Source organism: Hyla sarda, chromosome 1, assembly GCF_029499605.1.
Source record: "Hyla sarda isolate aHylSar1 chromosome 1, aHylSar1.hap1, whole genome shotgun sequence".
Classification (NCBI taxonomy): Eukaryota; Metazoa; Chordata; class Amphibia; order Anura; family Hylidae; genus Hyla; species Hyla sarda.
The window spans coordinates 317,874,400-317,900,225 of NC_079189.1; the positions used below are offsets into that span (position 1 = coordinate 317,874,400).

Here is a 25,826-nt window from a genome sequence, read left to right on the forward strand (position 1 = left end):
AAGGCTTCAAACTAAAACTCTGATGCAGATATCAATTTAGCTGAAATGAGGAAGATGTATAGTCAAGGAGGTCAACTCAGTATTACTGGCAATGAGCTTTTCTGTCAATAAACTGTGTGTACATTATATAGCTGCATGGTTGTCCCCAGCAAATGGAAAATGTGTAATCCTGTACATTGTTTATTCAGATAGTGATTACATAATTATTTCCTTTGTGAGAAAGACATGTGCTACAATGAGAATCCATAATATTATGGATATAATATATTATAACTGGCACATGGTAGCTATGTGGGCTCAGAATTTCATCTGCTCAGAAGGTTTATCCCAGATTCCCTCCATTAGTACCTGCTGTGAGTTATGAATGAATATGAGTTATGAAAGACAAACATCACATTTGGGTCAAAAATTCAGATAAGTTAGCTTTTTCTGAAAGAAATGTATACTCTGCTGTATGCAACTAAATAGTAATACAAGATTATTGTAAAAATATAATGCGATATGTAGTTTTTTTTTCCCCAGTGATGAATTATTATTATTATTATTTTTTCATAGTGCCATTGGTTCCAGGCCACTGTACAGATTGTGAGAGGTTAAAAAAAAAAAAAAAAAAAAAAAAATATATATATATATATATATATATATATTTTTTTATAGATGCAAATAAAAAAATGTAATGTTGCATCACTGGACTAATACGGCTACTCAAATTTACTATATATTTACCGTATTTATCGGCGTATAACACGCACTTTTTAGGCTAAAACGATAACCAGGGGGAGAGAAGCGGCGGCAGCAGGGCTCTAGACCCCAGGAAAGGCAGGGGCAGAGAAGCCAGCACCAACGGCCTCTCTCCCCCTGCCTTTCCTGGGGGTGTATCGGGGTATACACGTGCATACACACGCACCCTCATTTTACCAAGGATATTTGGGTAAAAAACATTTCTTTACCCAAATATCCTTTGTAAAATGAGGGTGCGTGTTATAGGCCGGTGCGTGGTATACCCCGATAAATACGGTATATATATTTACGCAAAACAAGCCTGCGAGAGCTTACAATCTACAACCTAATTGTGGCAGTCAAAAAAATGTAACAATTAAAAAAGAGAAAATATTAGACATTAACCTGTAAAACATATGGCAAATGGACTGTTAGCATACATCTGACCCACAAAAAAGTATAAATGTGTCACAATATAGATTTGGATAAATGTGGTAAGACTTAAATTGTTATTGTATAATGGCTTGGTCTTCAAAATCATTGTTAATAGACGTGAAGTTGTGGTGAGGGTGCGATGAAAGGGCAGATGTTATCACCCTAGGGGCAGAGGGCATTAACCCCTTGTGTTCGTGATGCCAGGGTGTGGTTATCCTCGACACCACCTAAAGTATGGCCACTAGTTCCTGGGCCAGGCGCGGGGAAAATATTCACTCCGATGCAAGGTTACGGAACAATGGCAGCTTTACTGAGTTAGACAGGGTTTATAGTCTTTACCGCTCAGTTAGGCCCAAGGAGATGACCAGTGACTTTAGGAGACTTGCGGGCTCTCTGGGACTTATTGTGGACTTGGACTTAATAATGCAATCCCACACTGACTTTAGCAGACTTGATAGATTAGACTATGACTGACTAGACTTCTCCCCTGTGGTTGCTTACCAGGTTTTGATTTTAACCTGAAGGTGCACTTGGTGATGGAAGCGAGGCTGTGTGGCTAGGCCTAGGTCTCCCTCAGGATACCAGACACTCTCAGGTCTTGGCTGTACTGCTCCTCAGCAATAACTCAGAACTCCACTAGCTAGCTCCTCCCTTGGTTTATAAGGGAGCAATTTGGAGGACTCCCATAGGTCACCCACAAGTCACCTGGTCACTGACACCTTCCCTGGTTACGTGACTTAACAACAGGACTTAAAGAAATATGCACTTAAATGCAACACATTAACCCTTTAGATAACCATAGTTTGACGAGAGTCCTGAGAAGTGTGGGGCCAGGGGACTAGGACTGAGTCGACCTGAAAGGACCAAACAGTGTACAGAAGGGCCATTTCTGTACTGGGCCACCACAATATTGTGGATAAACATCAGGTTTACTTGCAGACCTCGAGTCAAGGCCATTAACAGTTGATCTGAAAACTGCGTCACTTTCTGGTAAAGCTGGTTTTCATTTGTCTCGACCATTACTGATGGATATTAAAATAATACATAATAGTAATGTAAATAGCAATGTTTATTTCAGCTTTTATTAAAATGTGAAATCCGAGTTAGCTATGGAGTAATCTACCTGCAATGTGCTTACTTGTACACAGCATTGTGAAATGAATTGATGCAATATTCTGAAGAACAAAACAGGTATTGCTTCATCATTTTAGAAGAATGTTCCATCACAGAGGCACTGGGGGAAAAAAAATCAAGATTTAGCTACTCAATGATGTCTTATCCCTTACATAGACTTTTTTAAAGGCAGTTATCCAGGAATAGAAAAACTTTTCTCTAAGAAACAGCACCAAACATGTCAGCAGATTGTACTTCAAGGTAACTGAGCTGCAGTACCACACACAACCTGAGAACAGAGGTGGTGCTGTTTTTTTGAAGAAATCAGCTCTGTTTTTCTAATCCTGGATAACCACTTTAAACATTTATTCTTTCACCTACTAAACATGTCAACGTCTTAGACCAAAATTTTTCTACTGCTCTCTAATTCTATAGTGTCTGTTGCAAAATAACCCTTATTACATGTAATAAAAGGAAGGTGAGCTGACCATACACAAAAGAAGTCACAAATGTGGTAGCCCTTGGGGGGGTTGTATGGTGGTGGTGGTATAGTATCGGTGTATGAGGGGTTAATATTAACCCTGTCACTCGTGACGCCAGGGTGAGGGCTGGTATTATTGAGGTATAGCTTCGGCCTATCGCCGCCCTTCCCAGAAACGACAGGCGTATGCAGATAATGACTGAAGGTCCACACTGGAGTTAAACTTGAACTGAAATAAATTTTACTCTTGAACTTGCGATACATTCAGAATACAGTAATAGTCTCTGTAATACACTTGTATAGACTTCAATGACTGACAGTTGCTGTGGACCTTGCGTCTTTTGCAGGTTAATAGAATCAAGGTAATTGGTGCGTGGATCCGTCCGGATTTAGGGGTAGATTAGGTCCGGTAATCCTGCAGAGTGTTTGGGGATCGATACACTCTATAACTATAATTGTTCAGCCATTGCCGCAAGGCTCAGGCCTAACTCACTGCGATTACTGCTGTACAGGTCTTCTCTCATCAAGAGCACAGGAGCAAGAGAGAGATAAGATGGCCACCGCTCCCTTATATGGGCAGGGGGCGTGGCGAATCTGATTGGTCCGAACGTTTGCCACCCACCATTACATGGTGTGATGGCATTGCCTACGTCACAAGATCTATACACATTATAAAACCAAAACAAGGCTAGAGATACCAAAGTGAGGCCTGGAACGCATCCAGAGTGAGGCTTGGAACGCATCACATGACCCGAAGGCCCTGCGACACCATGGAAACAAGTAATTAACCATTTATTTACATTTATACTATACTATTTACATTATCTATGCATAAATTACTAATTATACATTAAGATAGAGGCGACTAGGGGTAGACTAACTAATAGGGAACCCTAAGTCCTAGGGACTCTGGCTATGGGGACCCATAAATAAATAAGTACCGTATGAAATGCGGTACTGGGACACCACAAACCCCCTTACTAAAGATAAGTTGGCCTTGACGTCTGTCCCCTGAGACAGAGGGACTAGGACTAGCATTAGAAAAGGATGCTATGGAACAGGATGATTTCTATTTTTGCTATACATCCTGAGTAGACTAAACACATTTTGATGCTATCTAGACATTTGAAGGTTATCTAGACATTTGAATGCTATCTAGACATTTGAATGCTATCTATCCTTTAGTTTCTAGCTTCCCATATAACTTTATAAAACTTATGATACATTTTGAGGCTAAACTACCTGTTAGTTAGTACACGAAACGTATACTGGCTAGCCGGAAGCTAGGTCACAGTAAGGGTGGCTACTAGGGTCTATCGACTACACGCTACTTACCCCTAGAGCACTTTCAAAACAACCTATCCAGGTTATTCTAAGAATTACGTGTTTATTTTCTGTATTTCCAAGAGCACCTACTGCCCAGGCAGAGCATCTCACACACGCAATGAAAAGAGAAAAGAAGAAGTGTACCTAACAGTGGCAGGAACTGGGTATAAGTATGCTACAATTCCTTAAGTGTTACTTTAGTGAGATATTTATTTGTTTTTGTGTATGTACTAGAGAAATTTTGAAGTAGTACATTAAGTGAGTAATCTAGGATACTATGTGCAAGTACTATTGGAAAGGGAATCCTCCCTACCATTTTTGGTTGAGAGAGGTGCTAGCGGTGGGCGACAGCAATAATACTACCCTCGGAGGAGCCGAGGTGTCCCCTACCGGGTTACTACTAAACACCTTTTGTTTATTGTACATTTGTATGTACAAGAATTAGTTAGGTTTTTAGTATTGAGTGTACACTTGCTGTGCGTCGATATTTTCCATGTACAACTCTGAGTTATTTTAATGTACATAGACATTTGACTATATTTTCTATGTACAGACCTTACCTACTATTTATGTACACAGACACAAGGACATCTTTCTGTGTACAGAACCATATACAAATTTACTATACACTTATCAACACTCCAACATATTTCAGGTGCATTCACCTGATAAGTGCAACATTTATCATAAGAATTCTTATGAAGTTGGTGGTATATACATGAAGCAGGCGTGTAAGGATCAACAGTCCACCTACACTAGGAGTCCAAGACAATATACAAATTGGCGTGTAAGGATCAGCAGTCCACCTACACTAGGAGTTCAATGAAAAATGAACACGGCCTTAACCACAATTCAGCCGGGTACAGTCCTTGATGAATCTCCTACTGGCTAGGAGTCTCTTGACTTGATAGTCAGGCACGAGCTTAGTGGTTACGTTGCTGAACTTTAAACTGAAACAAACTTAGCACAGTCCTGCTATGCACTTTTCTTGAACTTGGTTACTGTAAGACAAAATGGTTAGACAGAGAAAAAAAAAACAATAAGACATTACTTTAGAGTCTCTTTAGAAGATGTTCTTCTTTACTGTTGTAGTGCCTCTCTTGGTTCCCCTATATCTGCCAACATCAGGGGCAGGATCAGACTTGACATAGCTTTGCCACGCCACATTGGTGAGAATGGAGTTGTGGAAGGCAGCTTGAGAAGGGGTTATAGGCTTACTAGCCGGGATCACAGTGGGGCAATAGGGCTTGAGCACCATCTCCAAATTAGGAGCAACCCATGACCCTTTCATTGGTACCTTAGGAATTGGCAAACTCCCACTGCTCCGAGAGGGCCTTGGTACATCTGTCGGTACCCCAGGGTTAGACAAACTCTCACTGCTCCGAGAGGGTCTAGGTACTGACTTGGGTGGCCGCAATTTTGGCCTGTTTTCTTCACCCTGTGTAGAACTTGACTCTCGACGGTATGAAGAAGATGAGGAACTTGGTTCTTTGCTGTACGTAGAGGATGATGCACTTGACTCTTTGCTGTACACAGAAAATGATGAACTTGACTCTTTAGGCTCCTCCTCCTTGGGTACGCTGGTGGAGGTTTTAGGAGCAGACCTTTTCAGCCTCAAGTTGAAGGGATCAGACTCCCAATCCGTTGACGGTAAATATTTGAAAGGAAACTGTGTTGGGGCTGTTGGTTTGGTGACCGCTGCAGCCCATTCTCCACGAAGGCTCTGGACGGGGGTGTACTCCACAATTTCACCCACCTCCAAGGTGTTGAACTTCAAGGAGTGTCCCATAACCTCTGAACTTGTCGAACTTGGCCACAGTTGCTCTTCTCCTTTCTAATGGCTCCTCCCCTTCTCGGGGGTGATCCCATTTACGGATTACAATGCCTCCATTTCTTTGGTATTTTCTTGATACCGCACTCTTTCTTCGAAAGGTAAATGTACGTGCTTAGGAGCATAGAGTTCTGTCACGATCCCGGCTGGAAGGAGGTGGATCCTCTGTGCCAGAGAGGGATTGGCGTGGACCGTGCTAGTGGACCGGTTCTAAGTCACTACTGGTGTTCACCAGAGCCCGCCGCAAAGCGGGATGGTCTTGCTGCGGCGGTAGTGACCAGGTCGTATCCACTAGCAACGGCTCAACCTCTCTGACTGCTGAAGATAGGCGCGGTACAAGGGAGTAGACAAAGCAAGGTCGGACGTAGCAGAAGGTCGGGGCAGGCAGCAAGAATCGTAGTCAATAAGGCAAGCAGGAGGTCAAGTACACGGTATGGATAAACACAGTAACGCTTTCACTAGGCTCTAAGGCAACAAGATCCGGCAGGGAAGTGCAGGGACAGAGAACAGATATAGTCTGGGAGCAGGTGGAAGCCAATTAAGCTAATTGGGCCAGGCACCAATCATTGGTGCACTGGCCCTTTAAGTCTCAGGGAGCTGGCGCGCGCGCGCCCTAGAGAGCGGAGCCGCGCGCGCCAGCACATGACAGCAGGGGACCGGGACGGGTAAGTGACCTGGGATGCGATTCGCGAGCGGGCGCGTCCCGCTGTGCGAATCGCATCCCCGACGGCCATGACAGTGCAGCGCTCCCGGTCAGCAGCACCGACCGGGGCGCTGCGGAGAGAGAGACGCCGTAAGCGCTCCGGGGAGGAGCGGGGACCCGGAGCGCTAGGCGTAACAGTACCCCCCCCCCTTAGGTCTCCCCTTCTCTTTGTCCGGTAACTGCCTTCCCTGGGATGAGGAGACCGGGAAAGAATGGAGGGTTTCCTCAACGGCAGGCAGTACAGCAGGAGTGGGAATGGGGAGGGAGGGCAGAGGGCGAGGCCTGGCACGGGGCAGTGTGACACCAGGACGGGGGCCATGGGGAGGCACCGAGGCTTGCCTGACTGGACTGGGAGGGGGGGAGAGGCACTTCTTATGGCAGGACGGCAGACCGGTTACAGGGGGAACCACAGGGTCACGGCAGGGAGTACTGGGAACCGGTTTAAGGCAGTCCTTGAAACAAGAGGAACCCCAGCTCTTGATCTCCCCTGTGGACCAATCCAGGGTTGGGGAATGGTGTTGAAGCCAGGGTAGTCCAAGGAGAATTTCGGAAGTGCAATTGGAGAGGACCAAAAACTCAATTTTTTCGTGATGAGGTCCGATGCACATTAGGAGGGGCTCCGTGCGGTAACGCACGGTGCAATCCAACCTGACTCCGTTGACCGCGGAAATGTAGAGTGGCTTGACGAGACGGGTCACCGGGATGCGGAATTTATTCACCAAGGACTCACGAATAAAATTCCCAGAGGCACCAGAGTCCAGGCAGGCCACGGCTGAGAGGGAGGAGTTGGCTGAAGGGGAAATCCGCACGGGCACCGTGAGACGTGGAGAAGCCGACTTAGAATCAAGAGACACCACACCCACGAGAGCTGGGTGCGAGCGTGCGTTTCCCAGACGTGGAGGACGGATAGGGCAATCCAAGAAATGTTCGGTACTGGCACAGTACAGACAAAGATTTTCTTCCCTACGGCGATTCCTCTCCTCCTGGGTCAGGCGAGACCGATCCACTTGCATGGCCTCCTCGGCGGGAGGCCTAGGCGTAGATTGCAACGGAGACTGTGGGAGAGGTGCCCAGAGATCTAAGTCTTTTTCCTGGCGGAGCTCTTGATGTCTCTCAGAAAAACGCATGTCAATGCGAGTGGCTAGATGAATGAGTTCATGCAGGTTAGCAGGAATTTCTCGTGCGGCCAGAACATCTTTAATGTTGCTGGATAGGCCTTTTTTAAAGGTCGCGCAGAGGGCCTCATTATTCCAGGATAGTTCAGAAGCAAGAGTACGGAATTGTATGGCGTACTCGCCAACGGAAGAATTACCCTGGACCAGGTTCAGCAGGGCAGTCTCAGCAGAAGAGGCTCGGGCAGGTTCCTCAAAGACACTTCGAATTTCCGAGAAGAAGGAGTGTACAGAGGCAGTGACGGGGTCATCGCGGTCCCAGAGCGGTGTGGCCCATGACAGGGCTTTTCCAGACAGAAGGCTGACTACGAAAGCCACCTTAGACCTTTCAGTAGGAAACTGGTCCGACATCATCTCCAAGTGCAGGGAACATTGCGAAAGAAAGCCACGGCAAAACTTAGAGTCCCCATCAAATTTGTCCGGCAGGGACAAGCGGAGGCTAGGAGTGGCCACTCGCTGCGGAAGGGGTGCAGGAGCTGGCGGAGGAGATGGTTGCTGCTGTAGCAGAGGCAGAAGTTGCGACTGAAGTTGTTGCACCATGGTGGACACTTCCGACAGCTGGTGGGTTAGATGGGCGATCTGTCGGGATTGCTGGGCGACCACCGTGGTGAGATCAGAGATAGCTGGCAGGGGAACCTCAGCGGGATCCATGGCCGGATCTACTGTCACGATCCCGGCTGGAAGGAGGTGGATCCTCTGTGCCAGAGAGGGATTGGCGTGGACCGTGCTAGTGGACCGGTTCTAAGTCACTACTGGTGTTCACCAGAGCCCGCCGCAAAGCGGGATGGTCTTGCTGCGGCGGTAGTGACCAGGTCGTATCCACTAGCAACGGCTCAACCTCTCTGACTGCTGAAGATAGGCGCGGTACAAGGGAGTAGACAAAGCAAGGTCGGACGTAGCAGAAGGTCGGGGCAGGCAGCAAGAATCGTAGTCAATAAGGCAAGCAGGAGGTCAAGTACACGGTATGGATAAACACAGTAACGCTTTCACTAGGCTCTAAGGCAACAAGATCCGGCAGGGAAGTGCAGGGACAGAGAACAGATATAGTCTGGGAGCAGGTGGAAGCCAATTAAGCTAATTGGGCCAGGCACCAATCATTGGTGCACTGGCCCTTTAAGTCTCAGGGAGCTGGCGCGCGCGCGCCCTAGAGAGCGGAGCCGCGCGCGCCAGCACATGACAGCAGGGGACCGGGACGGGTAAGTGACCTGGGATGCGATTCGCGAGCGGGCGCGTCCCGCTGTGCGAATCGCATCCCCGACGGCCATGACAGTGCAGCGCTCCCGGTCAGCGGGACCGACCGGGGCGCTGCGGAGAGAGAGACGCCGTAAGCGCTCCGGGGAGGAGCGGGGACCCGGAGCGCTAGGCGTAACAAGTTCCTTGTATCGGGCCTTTAACTTTTCCATCAATTCGGCCAGCTCGGCTTCATGGGCCCTTTCCCTTTCTGCAGTTGGGATTGGTGGGAGTGTCTTCCCAGGCAACGGTTGAAGTACTCTGTGCATGTACTCGATCAGCTCCGGCTCATCTCCGAACACCCACTGCGGCAATTTTGGTGAGCACGGTCGTGCACTTGGCAAGCTTGATCGAGGAATGACCTCAGGGCTGGAGGAGGAAGAATAGGCCACCTCTGGCGGGGTACTCACAGCAGACTCCTCCGACGGGATCTCGGCCCACGAGCCCCAGGTCCTGTGGTGAGGGGACAATCTCACCGGTGACGCACCTCCACGTGTCCCTGCACTGTTCACTGGAGGGGTCTCTGGCCAATCGTCATCATCATCAGGCAGTGGGGGAAGATTGCAGGCCCCCTCTTCGTCTAATGACAACCGCTGCAGACGGTCAGCAAGCTCTTGAAAAAGTTGGGCTGCGACTGCCACAACTTTCCGTGTTTCCGGCGCCATTTTGCCAACTTGACCATGTGGAACGCTGCTCTCCGCTATGTCTGTATTCTCCGGCTCTCTCTGCAGACTGGATAGGTTGCTCTGTGTAGCGTCTTTTATAGTAGGCTTCTCCAAAATGGAGCTGGGGAGGAAGGACACTATCGGTGCAGCCCCGACTTCCGGTCCCTCCAGAAATGACTCCTGCATCTCTGAGTTCCCTTTCGGCTGGGATACAGCGACTTGGTGTCCACGCCCCGGGGTGGGGCTTGGCGCAGCACAGGCTTTCTTCGCGTGCTTTTCCGGCAGCAGTTCGGCTCCGCCTGTGCCGACCGGACCAGAGGATCGCAGCATGAGCTCATTACGCAGTTTACACATTTTAACTGTAGACAGATCTTCGCCTCCCCCCTTACTTTTCTCTTGGCCCCCTTGTATGATGCACCACAAGCAACGTTCCTGTACACAGCAACACATGAATAAAGTTCTTTTCTTAGGGGGGAGTACACTTTCACTAGTGGCAATGGTAGGCACACACCCGAATACTGTTCGTGACGCCAAAAAGGCTTTGTGGTAGCCCTTGGGGGGGGGGGGTGTATGGTAGTGGTGGTATAGTATCGGTATATGAGGGGTTAATATTAACCCTGTCACTCGTGACGCCAGGGTGAGGGCACGTATTATTGAGGTATAGCTTCGGCCTATCGCCGCCCTTCCCAGAAACGACAGGCGTATGCAGATAATGACTGAAGGTCCACACTGGAGTTAAACTTGAACTGAAGTAAACTTTACTCTTGAACTTGCGGTACATTCAGAATACAGTAACAGTCTCTGTAATACACTTGTATAGACTTCAATGACTGACAGTTGCTGTGGACCTTGCGTCTTTTGCAGGTTAATAGAATCAAGGTAATTGGTGCGTGGATCCGTCCGGATTTAGGGGTAGATTAGGTCCGGTAGTCCCGCAGAGTGTTTGGGGATTGATACACTCTATAACTATCATTGTTCAGCCGTTGCCGCAAGGCTCAGGCCTAACTCACTGCGATTACTGCTGTACAGGTCTTCTCTCATCAAGAGCACAGGAGCAAGAGAGAGATAAGATGGCCACCGCTCCCTTATATGGGCAGGGGGCGTGGCGAATCTGATTGGTCCGAACGTTTGCCACCCACCATTACATGATGTGATGGGATTGCCTACGTCACAAGATCTATACACATTATAAAACCAAAACGAGGCTAGAGATACCAAAGTGAGGCCTGGAACGCATCCGGAGTGAGGCTTGGAACGCATCACATGACCCGAAGGCCCTACGACACCATGGAAACAAGTAATTAACCATTTATTTACATTTATGCCATACTATTTACATTATCTATGCATAAATTACTAATTATACATTAAGATAGAGGCGACTAGGGGTAGACTAATAGGGAACCCTAAGTCCTAGGGACTCTGGCTATGGGGACCCATAAATAAATAAGTACCGTATGAAATGCGGTACTGGGACACCACACAAACAATCAGAAAAAAGAGTGCTCTAAAATACATTAAATGTGTACTGGTTATTAGTTAGTTCTGGTGGCCTTTATCTAAACCATTGACCTTACTGTTCCTTAGGAAAGAATAACTGTTATATATACAGTGCCACCTACTGACATCTTATGTCCAGGCAGCAACATCTGGAGGGATCATTAGCAATGTGCAGCCATATAAGGAGCTGTTATTATAAAAACGTGTGTGCATGTCTTAACTCCTTAAGGACCCAGCCATTTTACACCTTAGCCAAATCCCAAGACGGTCGGCACTGCAACCAATAGTTGGTGCCCGAGGACCAATGTAACAAGAATCCAGTAGAAAGAAGGGTCCCGGCACTCAGAAGCTTTTTGAAATCTCAAAGGTTTTTATTTATGCAACATGCATAGCATACAGGGTAGGTACGCGTTACGGCTCAATAGCCTTTGTCAACCACTGGTTGACAAAGGCTATTGAGCCGTAACGCGTACCTACCCTGTATGCTATGCATGTTGCATAAATAAAAACCTTTGAGATTTCAAAAAGCTTCTGAGTGCCGGGACCCTTCTTTCTACTGGATTCATTTTACACCTTAGGACCTGGCCATTTTTTGAACATCTGACCACTGTTGCTTTAAACATTAATAACTCTGGAATGCTTTTAGTTATCATTCTGATTCCGAGATTGTTTTTTCGTGACATATTCTACTTTAACATACAGTAACCCCCCGACCTACGATGGCCCCGACATATGATAAAATCGACATACGATGGCCTCTCAGAGGCCATCGCATGTCGATGTCAGCATCGACATACGATGCTTTTATATGTCAGGGCCATCGCATTAACTGCTATCCGACAGCGCAAAATGCTTAAGCTGCTGTCGGATAGCAGTTTAAGCATCTCTGGCAGGTTCACTTACCTATTCCCGCTGCTCCGGGTCCACTTCGCGATCCTCCGGTGTCTTGCGCATCTTCTCCAGGGTCCGGGCCTTGCTTTCCGGCGTCGTTATTACGTCACTATGCACGCCGCGCCGGCGCAGCAGCGTAATAACGTCACCAGAAAGCGAGGCCCGGACCCTGCAGAAGATGCGCAAGAAACCGGAGGATCGCGGAGAAGACACCGGAGCAGCGGGACAGCATCGGGAGCCCCTGGAACAGCAGCGGGAGCGGTGAGGACCTGGTCCGGAGCGGCGGGGACAGGTGAGTACAGCTTCCTATACTTTACATTGCACGGATCCCTCAACATACAATGGATTCGACAAACGATGGGTCGTTTGGAACGAATTACCATCGTATGTTGAGGGACCACTGTAATGGTAAAATTTTATGGTAACTTGCATCCTTTCTTGGTGAAAAATCCCAAAATTTGATGAAAAATTTGAAAATTTTGCATTTTTCTAACTTTGAAGCTCTCTGCTTGTAAGGAAAATGAATATTACAAATACATTTTTTTTATTCACATTTCCAATATGTCTACTTTATGTTTGCATCATAAAATTTACGTGTTTTTACTTTTGGAAGACACCAGAGGGCTTCAAAGTTCAGCAGCAATTTTCCAATTTTTCACAAAATTTTCAAACTCACAATTTTTTAGGGACCAGTTCAGGTTTGAAGTGGATTTGAAGGGTCTTCATATTAGAAATACCCCACAAATAACCCCATTATAAAAACTGCACCCCTCCAACTATTCAAAATGACATTCAGTCAGCATTTTAACCCTTTAGGTGTTTCACAGGAATAGCAGCAAAGTGAAGGAGAAAATTCACAATCTTCATTTTTTTACACTCACATGTTCTTGTAGACCCAATTTTTTAATTTTTACAAGGGGTAAAAGGAGAATATTTATACTTATATTTGTAGCCCAATTTCTCTCGAGTAAGGACATACCTAATATGTCTATGTAAATTGTTCGGCGGGTCTCAGTAGAGGTCTCAGAAGGGAAGGAGCGACAAGGGGATTTTTTTGGGGGGGCATGTTGCATTTAGGAAGCCCCTTTGGTGCCAGAACAGCAAAAAGACCCCACATGGCATACCATTTTGAAAACTAGACCCCTTGGGGAACGTAACAAGGAATAAAGTAAACCTTAATACCCCACAGGTGTTTCACGACTTTTGCACTTTTTTTTTCACTAAAATGTGTGTTTTCCCCCAAATTTCACATTTTTGCAAGGGTTAATAGCAGAAAAGACCCCCCTAAATTTGTAACCCCATCTCTTCTGGGTATGGGGGTACCCCATAAGTTGACCCAAAGTGCACTATGGGCGAACTACAATGCTCAGAAGAGAAGGAATCATATTTGGCTTTTTGAGAGCAAATCTTGCTCGAGGGGCATGTCGCATTTAGGAAGCCCCTATGGTGCCAGGACAGCAAAAAAAAAAAAAGCCACATGGCATACCATTTTGGAAACTAGACCCCTTGAGAAACATAACAAGGGTTACAGTGAGCATTTACCCCCCACTGGTGTCTGTCAGATCTTTGGAACAGTGGGCTGTACAAAATTTTTAATTTCACTTACCTATTCCCGCTGCTCCGGGTCCACTTCGCGATCCTCCGGTGTCTTGCGCATCTTCTCCAGGGTCCGGGCCTTGCTTTCCGGCGTCGTTATTACGTCACTATGCACGCCGCGCCGGCGCAGCAGCGTAATAACGTCACCAGAAAGCGAGGCCCGGACCCTGCAGAAGATGCGCAAGAAACCGGAGGATCGCGGAGAAGACACCGGAGCAGCGGGACAGCATCGGGAGCCCCTGGAACAGCAGCGGGAGCGGTGAGGACCTGGTCCGGAGCGGCGGGGACAGGTGAGTACAGCTTCCTATACTTTACATTGCACGGATCCCTCAACATACAATGGATTCGACAAACGATGGGTCGTTTGGAACGAATTACCATCGTATGTTGAGGGACCACTGTAATGGTAAAATTTTATGGTAACTTGCATCCTTTCTTGGTGAAAAATCCCAAAATTTGATGAAAAATTTGAAAATTTTGCATTTTTCTAACTTTGAAGCTCTCTGCTTGTAAGGAAAATGAATATTACAAATACATTTTTTTTATTCACATTTCCAATATGTCTACTTTATGTTTGCATCATAAAATTTACGTGTTTTTACTTTTGGAAGACACCAGAGGGCTTCAAAGTTCAGCAGCAATTTTCCAATTTTTCACAAAATTTTCAAACTCACAATTTTTTAGGGACCAGTTCAGGTTTGAAGTGGATTTGAAGGGTCTTCATATTAGAAATACCCCACAAATAACCCCATTATAAAAACTGCACCCCTCCAACTATTCAAAATGACATTCAGTCAGCATTTTAACCCTTTAGGTGTTTCACAGGAATAGCAGCAAAGTGAAGGAGAAAATTCACAATCTTCATTTTTTTACACTCACATGTTCTTGTAGACCCAATTTTTTAATTTTTACAAGGGGTAAAAGGAGAATATTTATACTTATATTTGTAGCCCAATTTCTCTCGAGTAAGGACATACCTAATATGTCTATGTAAATTGTTCGGCGGGTCTCAGTAGAGGTCTCAGAAGGGAAGGAGCGACAAGGGGATTTTTTTGGGGGGGCATGTTGCATTTAGGAAGCCCCTTTGGTGCCAGAACAGCAAAAAGACCCCACATGGCATACCATTTTGAAAACTAGACCCCTTGGGGAACGTAACAAGGAATAAAGTAAACCTTAATACCCCACAGGTGTTTCACGACTTTTGCACTTTTTTTTTCACTAAAATGTGTGTTTTCCCCCAAATTTCACATTTTTGCAAGGGTTAATAGCAGAAAAGACCCCCCTAAATTTGTAACCCCATCTCTTCTGGGTATGGGGGTACCCCATAAGTTGACCCAAAGTGCACTATGGGCGAACTACAATGCTCAGAAGAGAAGGAATCATATTTGGCTTTTTGAGAGCAAATCTTGCTCGAGGGGCATGTCGCATTTAGGAAGCCCCTATGGTGCCAGGACAGCAAAAAAAAAAAAAGCCACATGGCATACCATTTTGGAAACTAGACCCCTTGAGAAACATAACAAGGGTTACAGTGAGCATTTACCCCCCACTGGTGTCTGTCAGATCTTTGGAACAGTGGGCTGTACAAAATTTTTAATTTGCACAGCCCACTGTTCGAAAGATCTGTCAGACACTTGTGGGTTGTAAATTCTCACTGCACCCCTCATTACATTCCGTGAGGGGTGTAGTTTCCGAAATGGGGTCACATGTGGGGTTTTTGTTTTTTTGCGTTTGTCAAAACCGCTGTAACAATCAGCCACCCCTGTGCAAATCACCTCAAATGTACATGGTGCACTCTCCCTTCTGGGCCTTGTTGTGCGCCCCCAGAGCACTTTGTGCCCACATATGAGGTATCTCCGTAGTCAGGAGAAATTGCATTACAAATTTTGGGGGGCTTTTTTCCACTTTTACCTCTTGTGAAAATGAAAAGTATAGAGCAACACCAGCATGTTAGTGTAAAAAAAATTTTTTTTTTACACTAACATGCTGGTGTAGACCCCCAACTTCACCTTTTCATAAGGGGTTAAAAGGAGAAAAAGCCCCCAAAATTTGTTAGGCAGTTTCTCCCAAGTACGGCGATACCCCATAAGTGGCCCTAAACTGTTGCCTTAAAATACGACAGGGCTCCAAAGTGAGAGCGCCATGCGCATTTGAGGCCTAGATTAGGGATTTGCATAGGGGTGGACATAGAGGTATTCCAGAGTACGCCAGTGATTCCCAAACAGGGTGCCTCCAGCTGTTGCAAAACTCCCAGCATGCCTGGACAATCAACGGCTGTCCGGCAATACTGGGAGTTGTTGTTTTGCAACAGCTGGAGGTTCCGTTTTGGAGACAGTGGCGTACCAGACGTTTTTCATTTTTATTGGGGAGGGGAGGGGGGCTGTGTAGGGGTATGTGTATATGTAGTGTTTTTTACTTTTTATTTTATTTTGTGTTAGTGTAGTGTAGTGTAGTGTTTTTAGGGTACAGTCATATGGGCAGGGGATTACAGCGAGTTTCCCGCTGCGAGTTTGAGCTGCCGCGCAAAATTTGATGCATCGCAAACTTGCATCCTGATACTCACTGTAAGCCCCTGCCCATGTGAATGTACCCTGTACATTCACTGGGGGGGGACTGGGGGGACCTCCAGCTGTTGCAAAACTACAACTCCCAGCATGCACGGTCTATCAGTGAATGCTGGTAGTTTTAGTTTTGCAACAGCTGGAGGTACACGGGTTGGGAAACACTGAGTTAGGAAACAGACAATGTTTCCCAACCAGTGTGCCTCCAGTTGTTGCAAAACCACAACTCCCAGCATGCCCAGACAGCCGAAGGGCATATTGGAAGTAGTAGTTACGCAACAGCTGGAGGAGAACAGTTTGGGGACCACTGTGTAGTGGTGTCCAAGATGTAGCCTTCCAGATGTTGCAAAACTACAACTCCAAGCATTTGCAGGCATGCTGGAAGTAGTAGTTCGGCAACATCTTTAAAGCCAGATGTTGCCGAACTACAACTCCCAGCATGCCTGGGCAGTCTGAGCATGCTTGGAGTTGTAATTTTGCAGCATCTGGAGGACTACAGTTTTCAGACCACTAATACAGTGGTTCCCAATCTGTGCCCTTCCAGATGTTGCAAAACTACAACTCCCAGTATGCAAAGACTGTCCAGGCATGCTAGGAGTTGTAGTTCTGCAACATCTGAAGGGCCAGATGTTACAGAACTACAACTCCCAGCATGCCTGGACAGTCTGGGCATGCTGAGGATGTGTAGTTTTGGAACATCTGGAAGGGCACAGTGGTCCCAAAACTGTGGACCTCCAGATGTTGCAAAACTGCAACTCCCAGCATGCCCGTACGCCAAGGGCTGTCTGGGCATGCTGGGAGTTGTAGTATAAGGGGACCAGATGGAGCAGTACAGAACGCTTTACGGCGGTCTGGACTGCTGCAAAGGTCCCGCGCTGCCGCCGAAGATCCACTCACCTGTCGCCGCTGCCGCCGTCTCTGTCGCCGGGATGCGGGTCTTCAGGGACGAGGTAAGTACCGGGGCCGGGCCCCAGCACTCCCCCGTCTCCCGCCGCGTCCTCCGGTCTTCCTCCCGTTCTCCCCGGACTTCCAGGGGCCGGGCGGGGCGGGAGGAAGTAACCGCCCCCCCCCCCCCCTGCAATTGGTCGGTTAGTTCAAACCGAGGAATCGCAGGGGATAGGAGGTGGTGGCAGGCTTGCCACCTCGCTCCTATACTTTAGCATGGTCCGTGGCTGTCTGTGATAATGCAAATTTACCGGGCGGTCGAGTCCCGATCAGCCCGGTATCGCCGCAGATCGCTGTTGTGATTTCAGCAGGGATTTGCGGCATGGGGGGGCTGACATGGCCCCCCTAGGCGTTTGCCCTGAACGATATCAGCAGGCATGCCGTTACAATCTCCGCCCGGCGAGCGGCGGAGACCGGAATGACTCAGGACGTATGCACACGTCCTGGGTCCTTAAGTACCAGGGTCCCAAGACGTATGCATACGTCTTGGGTCCTGAACAGTTTAAAGGGAAACTGTCATCCGTGTCAACCGCACCAACCTATTAGTACAGGTTTGTAGTGCGGGTGACACTGATAATACTGACCTATCCCCAATGATAATACTGACCTATCCCAATGATAATACTTACCTATCGACAATTTGAGCAGTACTTCTTACAAGGTAGGTGCTCCAGGAGCATGCTGATATCCCGGCTGTGAGCAAGTTTGAAGAAGCAGCAACGCACCACACCTGCCATCCAAATAAGAAGCTTACCCCCCGATGTACCCCCATATCCCCCTATGTGCATCCCCTATCGACTGTTTTCTAACCTTCTGTACCTGGTGACCCACTGTTATAACATTCTGCTGTCACGATCACACCCTATCGGTCCAGCCAAGATGCAAGAGAGAGTGTGATGGTGCAAGGGTTAAAGCCGCTAGACCTCTGGGTATCCACTACTATTCCCAGCAAGTCACCAAATTAACCCTTAGATACATGTTCCCACGAGAATAAGGTGAGCTCATATATTTAGAGATCAAAGACCAGAGCTGATTAATTAAACATTTAATCTGATAAAAGGTATCACAGTGCTATGCATAAAAATAAACAAATGACATACAGTTACAAAAATGTATAAAAGAGTTTAGCAAGACAAGTTCATAAAGCAAAAATGAAGTTCTTACAGCATGATGATATTAGCAGTCCATGAGAGAGTTCCAGCTGTTCTTAGGATGGTCTTGTCAGCTTGTTCCACAGCATTGAACTCCCTGAGTCAAGCATTGTTAAATATTATATATGCCTTTTTTGGAGGGAGACTCCATTCCCCCCTCCCCTCTGATCCCACCAGGGGGCATCTCTGTTCCTGGCCCTCTTTTCTGGTTGATTATATGATGAGACCAGAGTGCATGACTTCAAAAAAGCCTTTGACTTCAAAGGAGATGTAAACAAACAGCCAGACCCCCCCCCCCCCCAATAAAATGCAATACACAAAAGGACACACCGTCCGAATGACCTCTCACCCATGTCCTGAACAATCCCTCACACACAGTCATAACTTATAATACACATATAGGATTTTAATAATCAGGCCTTGGGCCTGACATCTGCATATGACTTTCTCTGGTTTGGTGTTTAGCATTGTTTCTGGTTTGGTGTTTAGCATTGCTTCTATTTTAGGCTGGGTTCACACATAGTAAAATTCGGGGCCAATTTAACAAAACGTGTTGATTATCCAGAAGATGGGACCATAACATAAAACGAGCCCACATATAGGCATATATTCCACACTTTCTTGTGATAATTCGGTCTTGCATATATTCTGTATAGGTTTTAGTGTATAGTTATAAGCTTTAATATCTGTCCTCTAGTCTGCATATAATAAAGCCCTAATGCAGTCTCTTACATCAGAATTATTAATACCATAAAATGTTTATATCAAAGCCAAAAAGGGTTTCCTTCTAGAACATAATACAATAGCACAGGAAGAGATTGCTGTGTCCAAAAAAATAAATAAATAAAATAAAGCAACAAGTATAACAATTTTTCTGCCAAAAATAGTAATTTCTTTAAAAATAATAGACTGTAGTGTACATAAGTTAAATTTAAAAGGAAAAAGCAGATACATGGAAAGATATGTCAATTTTTTGTAACCTTCTGAGCTGTGCTCAATATAAGCTAATATTATATAACACCCCTAGAAGTTGTTTGCTTCATATGTTTTATTTCATTTTTAGCATGTAGGCATCGCCAGAACTCTGTCTACGTAATGTACCTATTGTACATAAATCCTCAAATAAATAATCTGATTAGCTAGTGGGCAAGTAGAAGTAAAGCTGTGCCGAGAGGCTGTACCCTGGCAGGATAATGCCCTCCATTGACATGAAATTTACATCTACATTTTATTTGCCTCATGACAACCTCTTAAGATGTAACACTGCATGTTGACCACAGATGCTGGAGCAACAGAACCCATTGGGGGAGTGACTCAGCAGCCCAACAGCACCCTTGCTGCCAGACTTAGGCCCTTTGGCTTTGGGCCACACCACCCTACTGCATTCAAACTAGGCAAGAATGGCAGGTGTGGCAGCAAACGCCCACTATATAAATCAACTCTACAGAATATTGCTCAATGCCAGCCTATATGTGAACACTAAACAATAAAGCAAACAAAACTAGGGTCACTTGTGCAATATAAAAAATGATATACTGTATGAAATCATTTTAAAATCACATAAAAAGGAGATATAAATCACCCTCTGGGGAAAGATATGCAGTGGTAAGGAAGAAAAAAACCCTTTTCAAAGGGCGCTGCTGTTGTCCTGGTGAGATGAAGATGAAAAGTCCGAGGCAGAAGTATTTTGCAAGATATAGCTTCTTTATTGGTGTAGAATCATAGCAAGCAGAGATACAGGCTAGATAACGCGTTTCGGGGGACAGTGCCCCCTTCTTCAGATCAGTGATAACAAATGGTGGTGCTTACATGGTATATATACACTTAAAATGGGCGCCAAACATAAGGGGGAGGGGCTACAGTAAACAGGGGCACATACTGTAAAGGCATGATAAATAAATCAAAATAGACATGCAAAACATGAAAACCTATTCTGACACATAGAAAAGCCTGATGGAATGAAGCTATTATAAAACTCTAAGTAAAATCATTGGTGAACAGTAGGTCATATGCGCGCATCTGGAGCCGCTGGCCGCAGCTCCGGAGTGTGCGGCAGAAGTGGCCGTTGCTACAGACGCGTATCCATGCAGTCTGTCGGAAGCGTCCGGCCAGAGAGCGTTGCCCGGGAGACGCGTGACGCGCAGAGGCGCAGCGCGTCACGGGCAGCGCTCAGGAGGCTGGCTCACCTGTGATGACAGGCACTGAAGTCCCTCGCTGGAACCCGCAGGAGAAAATGTCAGGATGATAGTATGTGGTGAATAGACAGTGGTAGTTAGTGTGTATAGACGTCAATAAAAATGTCAGTGTATATGGACATCTTGAACTAGAGCCAGTGATGTGGCAATGAAAAAAGTGGTGTTGGGGGGGGAAGGTGGAGGGAAAGAAATAAAGGGCGGGGGGGGGAAACAATGGGCAGAAACAGAAAACGATCTATAATAGTAGTAAAAATAAAAATAAATAAATAAAAAAAAATTATAAAAAAAAAATAAAAAAAAATAAAAAAAAAAAAAAAAAATTAAAAAAATTAAATAAAATAAATAAATAAATTAAAAATTAAAAATAATAAAAAAATAAAATAAAAATAAAAATAATAATAATAGAAATAAAAAAAAATTATACTAATGAAAATTAAAATAAAATTTAAAATTAAAATTAAAATAAAATAAAAAATAATAATAATAATAAATGAAAATAATTTTTAAATTTTTTTTATTTTAATTTAAATTTTTTAATTTTTTTTTTTTTAATTTTATTTTTATTTTAATTTTTTTATTTTAATTTTTTATTTTTTTTTATTTTAATTTTTTTATTTTTATTTTTTTTTATTTTCATCTTTATTTTTACTACTATTATAGATCGTTTTCTGTTTCTGCCCATTGTTTCCCCCCCCCCCCCCTTTATTTCTTTCCCTCCACCCTTTCCCCCCCCCCCCATCACTTTTTTCATTGCCACATTACTGGCTCTAGTTCAAGATGTCCATATACACTGACATTTTTATTGACGTCTATACACACTAACTACCACTGTCTATTCACCACATACTATCATCCTGATATTTTCTCCTGCGGGTTCCAGCAAGGGACTTCAGTGCCTGTCATCACGGGTGAGCCAGCCTCCTGAGCGCTGCCCGTGAAGCGCTGCGCCTCTGCGCGTCGCGCGTCTCCCGGGCAGCGCTCTCTGGCCGGACGCTTCCGACAGACTGCATGGATACGCGTCTGTAGTAACGGCCACTTCCGCCGCACACTCCGGAGCTGCGGCCAGCGGCTACAGATGCGCGCATATGACCTACTGTTCACCAATGATTTTACTTAGAGTTTTATAATAGCTTCATTCCATCAGGCTTTTCTATGTGTCAGAATAGGTTTTCATGTTTTGCATGTCTATTTTGATTTATTTATCATGCCTTTACAGTATGTGCCCCTGTTTACTGTAGCCCCTCCCCCTTATGTTTGGCGCCCATTTTAAGTGTATATACCATGTAAGCACCACCATTTGTTATCACTGATCTGAAGAAGGGGGCGCTGTCCCCCGAAACGCGTTATCTAGCCTGTATCCCTGCTTGCTATGATTCTACACCAATAAAGAAGCTATATCTTGCAAAATACTCCTGCCTCGGACTTTTCATCTTCATCTCACCAGGACAACAGCAGCGCCCTTTGAAAAGGTTTTTTTTCTTCCTTACCACTGCATATCTATCCAGGACTGGCTAGTCCCGTCCTGTACCCTGGGCTTAGCAGCTGCATCCGGTGGACTATCATCCATACCACTAACCCCATTGTGGGTCTACATGCGAGTTTTTTGCTCGCTCAAGGTGAGCATCCATTATCTACTCTTCGACTAACCCCTCCCACCTGTCATCAATGGTATCACACTAGGCGCATTCCCGTCGGTCTTTCCTTCTTTTGCTCTTTTCAGATTTCTGGGGAAAGATAGAGCGACACTCCATACAACCATATGTTACATAATATTACAAATAAACAGTATTCTATAATCTCAGACCCAGTACATGACTATCAATGTGCTACGCAGAGCCTGGGATTCAGTCAAAGAAATGAAAAAGGAGACAGTTCATACCGTACATAAAAATACAATACCAAAAAAGATCTGGAGTATGGGAGTGACGTCACCCACAAATATGTTTTGTTGAGTCATTTGTCCCAAGAATTCCTCCGCTAACCAAGCTTTCCCTGACTAATACTGTTGACGTATACATAAGCTCCTATGCTGCGATTGTATACATTGTATACAAGCCTTTTTCACTGTATAAGAAAATGTAATCCCCTGCCCTTTATATGTAGAGGGACCCATAAAAACAAACAAACAAACAAACACAAAGATAACCTATGGGTGGCATATACCATTGTATGTTGATACAGTGGGATATAGCTAAGCCTTCCTTCCATGGTCATCAGTGACACCTGATGGACTCTAGTGATTTGTAGTGGGATTTCTTGGGTTCTATTATGGTGTTCATCATTTTACTACTAAGACAAGCACCTCATGTTCTTGTATGTTACACCCCCTTCATTCATGTATATTTGAGGGGCGTGACAGCCATCATGCCCCCTCCCATAGATATGAATAGAAGAGGCATGGTGTGACATCACTAACGGGCCTGAAATGATGACCACGGCCTCCCGAATCCAGCGCTTAACATAATGTTCAGAATGCCAGGTGTCTGCACGGAGATGGTGATGGTACCAGCGGCCGGACCCCCGCAATGAGAGATCTTATTCCCTATCCTTTGGATAGGGGATAAGATTTCTAGCAATGGAGTACCCCTTTAAGAAATATGTGAACCTGGCCTAAGGTTTTTTTTGCTGTATTAAATTATAGATTGAATCCAATTTAGATGATGTTTCTTCACAAGGTCATTTCAGGATAGTGAGTATTGGAATTATAACACAAACATTTATAGTCTTATGGTTAGCTAGTAAGTGTGATAATCCCTATACTTTATTTGTAGATAATATTCTTCCTTTAACACTCTACTCTTTTTATCCCATAAGATACAAATCCAAGTGACGTTTGTAAAACATGCCATCCGAATGCCACATGTATAGGAAAAGATAACAAATATTCCTGTATGTGTAACTTTGGACTGATTGGAAATGGAAGGACACATTGTTTGGGTAAGTAGAACCAACCTTATTTATCATTTTTAAGATAGATTGATAGTTAAAACTGGACTAAAAGTTCAAGCTAAAAGATTTGCAAATGATACACAAAATGCTTAAAAATGTGATGACATTTAAATTTAAAATGAAGTCCATGAAATTTAGCCCTACACTTATGTACACTTTCTTTATGGTGCTGCTAAGGGTATATGGGGAATCAGGATCCCACTCCATACAGGGCAGCTCACAGCTGATTTTAGTAGCTGTGCCTGCTATTAACCCTTTAGATACCAGCCGACAAAGCTGACAGGTGCATCTAAGTAGGCTTTTAAAACATTGTTGCTGCTGGAGTGGCACTTAATCTCCCCCCCCACCCGCAGCATGATTATAGAGAAAAACTATCCATTGTCACATCAACCGAAGGAATTACCTTGCCTTTCATGGCTGCCAAGACTCTACTATTGATAAAGCAACCCCAATAGAACTGCATTGATCTTTTAGAAATCTAATGATTCATCATAAAAGTCCCCAATGGGGACTAATAAATTGTTTAAGAAACAAAAAAAATCTAATAAAGGATTTTTTGGACATACAGTATGTACATTAAACTCTTAAGGACTCAGGGCGTGCCTGTACGCCCTGAGCCCGGTCCCGTTGTGAAAAACGGGGTCACACCGTGACTCCGCATCACACCGGGTCGGTCCCGGCTGCTAATCATAGCCGGGACCCTGGGCTAACAGCGTGCGGCATCGATCGTTGTGCCGCACGCTGTTAACCCTTCAGATGGGGCTATCAAGGTTGACCACTGCATCTGAAAACGAAAGTAAACGCTTCCCGGCAGCTCAGTCGGGCTGATTGGGACATCGCCATAAAATCGCGATGTTCCGATCAGCTGGGCTGCAGGCGGAGTTCTCCTTACTTTTCTCCGCGACGTCCGATCGTCGATTGATTGCTCCAAGCCTGAGCTACAGGCTTGAGCAATCGAGCTCCTATCTGACTGATCCGTGCAAAGCTATGGCTTTGCAGGGATCAGCATAGGAGATCAGTGTGTGCAGTGTTATAGCCCCCCATGGGAGCTATAGCACTGCAAAAAAAAAGTGAAAAAAAAAAGTTAACAAAGGTCATTTAACCCCTTCCCTAATAAAAGTTTGAATCACCCCCCTTTTGCCATAAAAAAACTGTGTAAATAAAAATAAACATATGTGGTATATCCGCGTACGAAAATGTCAGAATTATAAAAAGATATAGTTAATTAAATCGCACGGTCAATGGCGTGCGCGCAAAAAAATTCCAAAGTCCAAAATAGTGTATCAAAGCGATCAAAAAGTCCGATCAATACATAAATGGTATCGATAAAAACTTCAGAACACGGCGCAAAAAATGAGTCCTCATACCGGCCCGTACGTGGAAAAATAAAAAAGTTATAGGGGTTAGAAGATGAGAATTTTTTACATTTACATTTTCCTGCATGTAGTTATGATTTTTTTCCGAAGTACGACAATATCCAACCTATATAAGTAGGGTATCATTATAATCGTATGGACCTACAGAATAAAGATAAGGTGTTCATTTTACCGAAAAATGCACTGTGTAGAAACGGAAGCCCCCAAAATTTACAAAATGAAATTTTTTCTTCAATTTTGTCCCACAATTATTTATTTTTCCGTTTCGCCGTGGATATTTTGGTAAAATTACTAATGTCACTGCAAAGTAGAATTGGTGGCGCAAAAATATAAGGATTTTGGATATGGATTTTTAGGTGCAAAATTGAAAGCGTTATGATTTTTAGAAGGTGATGAGGAAAAAATGAAAATGCAAAAACGGAAAAACGCTGAGTCCTTAAGGGGTTAACCCCTTTCATACTTAAAAGTTTAAATTAGCCCCCTTTAAAAAAAAAATGTGAGTATAATGAAAATAAATATATTTGGTATCGCACTGTGCAGAATGGTCCAACCTATTAAAATATATCATAGTTTATCCTGCATGGTGAATGGCGTAAATGTAAAAAAATAACTTTTGAATTGTGGCTTTTTTCAATCACATCACATCCCAGAAATTTTTTTTAAAAAAGTAATCAAAATGGTACTGATAAAAACGACAGATAATGGCACAACAAATGATCACTCATACAGGCCTGTATACGGAAAAATGAATAAAGCTATAGAGATCAGAAAATTTGAAAAAAAATAAATTCTGAAAAGTTAGGAAATTTTTAAAAGTAGTAAAATATGATGAAAACTATACAAATGTCTTTACAACTATACAAACTATATAGTTTTTTTTTTTTATTGCAATTGTGCTGACCTTAAGAATTAAAACAACATGTCAGTTTGACCGTATGGTGAATGGTATTACCCCCCAAATTTACAAAATAATTTTTTTTCTTTTGGTT

The 25,826-nt window shown here is 44.6% G+C and overlaps 1 protein-coding gene across 3 annotated transcripts in view; it reads left to right on the forward strand.

Annotated features, from left to right (window-relative positions):
• SUSD1 (sushi domain containing 1) overlaps nucleotides 1–25,826 on the forward strand; it is a 165,743-nt gene that overhangs the window by 12,315 nt on the left and 127,602 nt on the right. For all 3 annotated transcript variants that reach the window (XM_056518609.1, XM_056518623.1, XM_056518618.1), the window contains exon 2: nucleotides 23,327–23,449. In XM_056518609.1, the coding sequence (XP_056374584.1) occupies nucleotides 23,327–23,449 (123 nt within the window). The remainder of the gene's footprint in view (nucleotides 1–23,326; nucleotides 23,450–25,826) is intronic.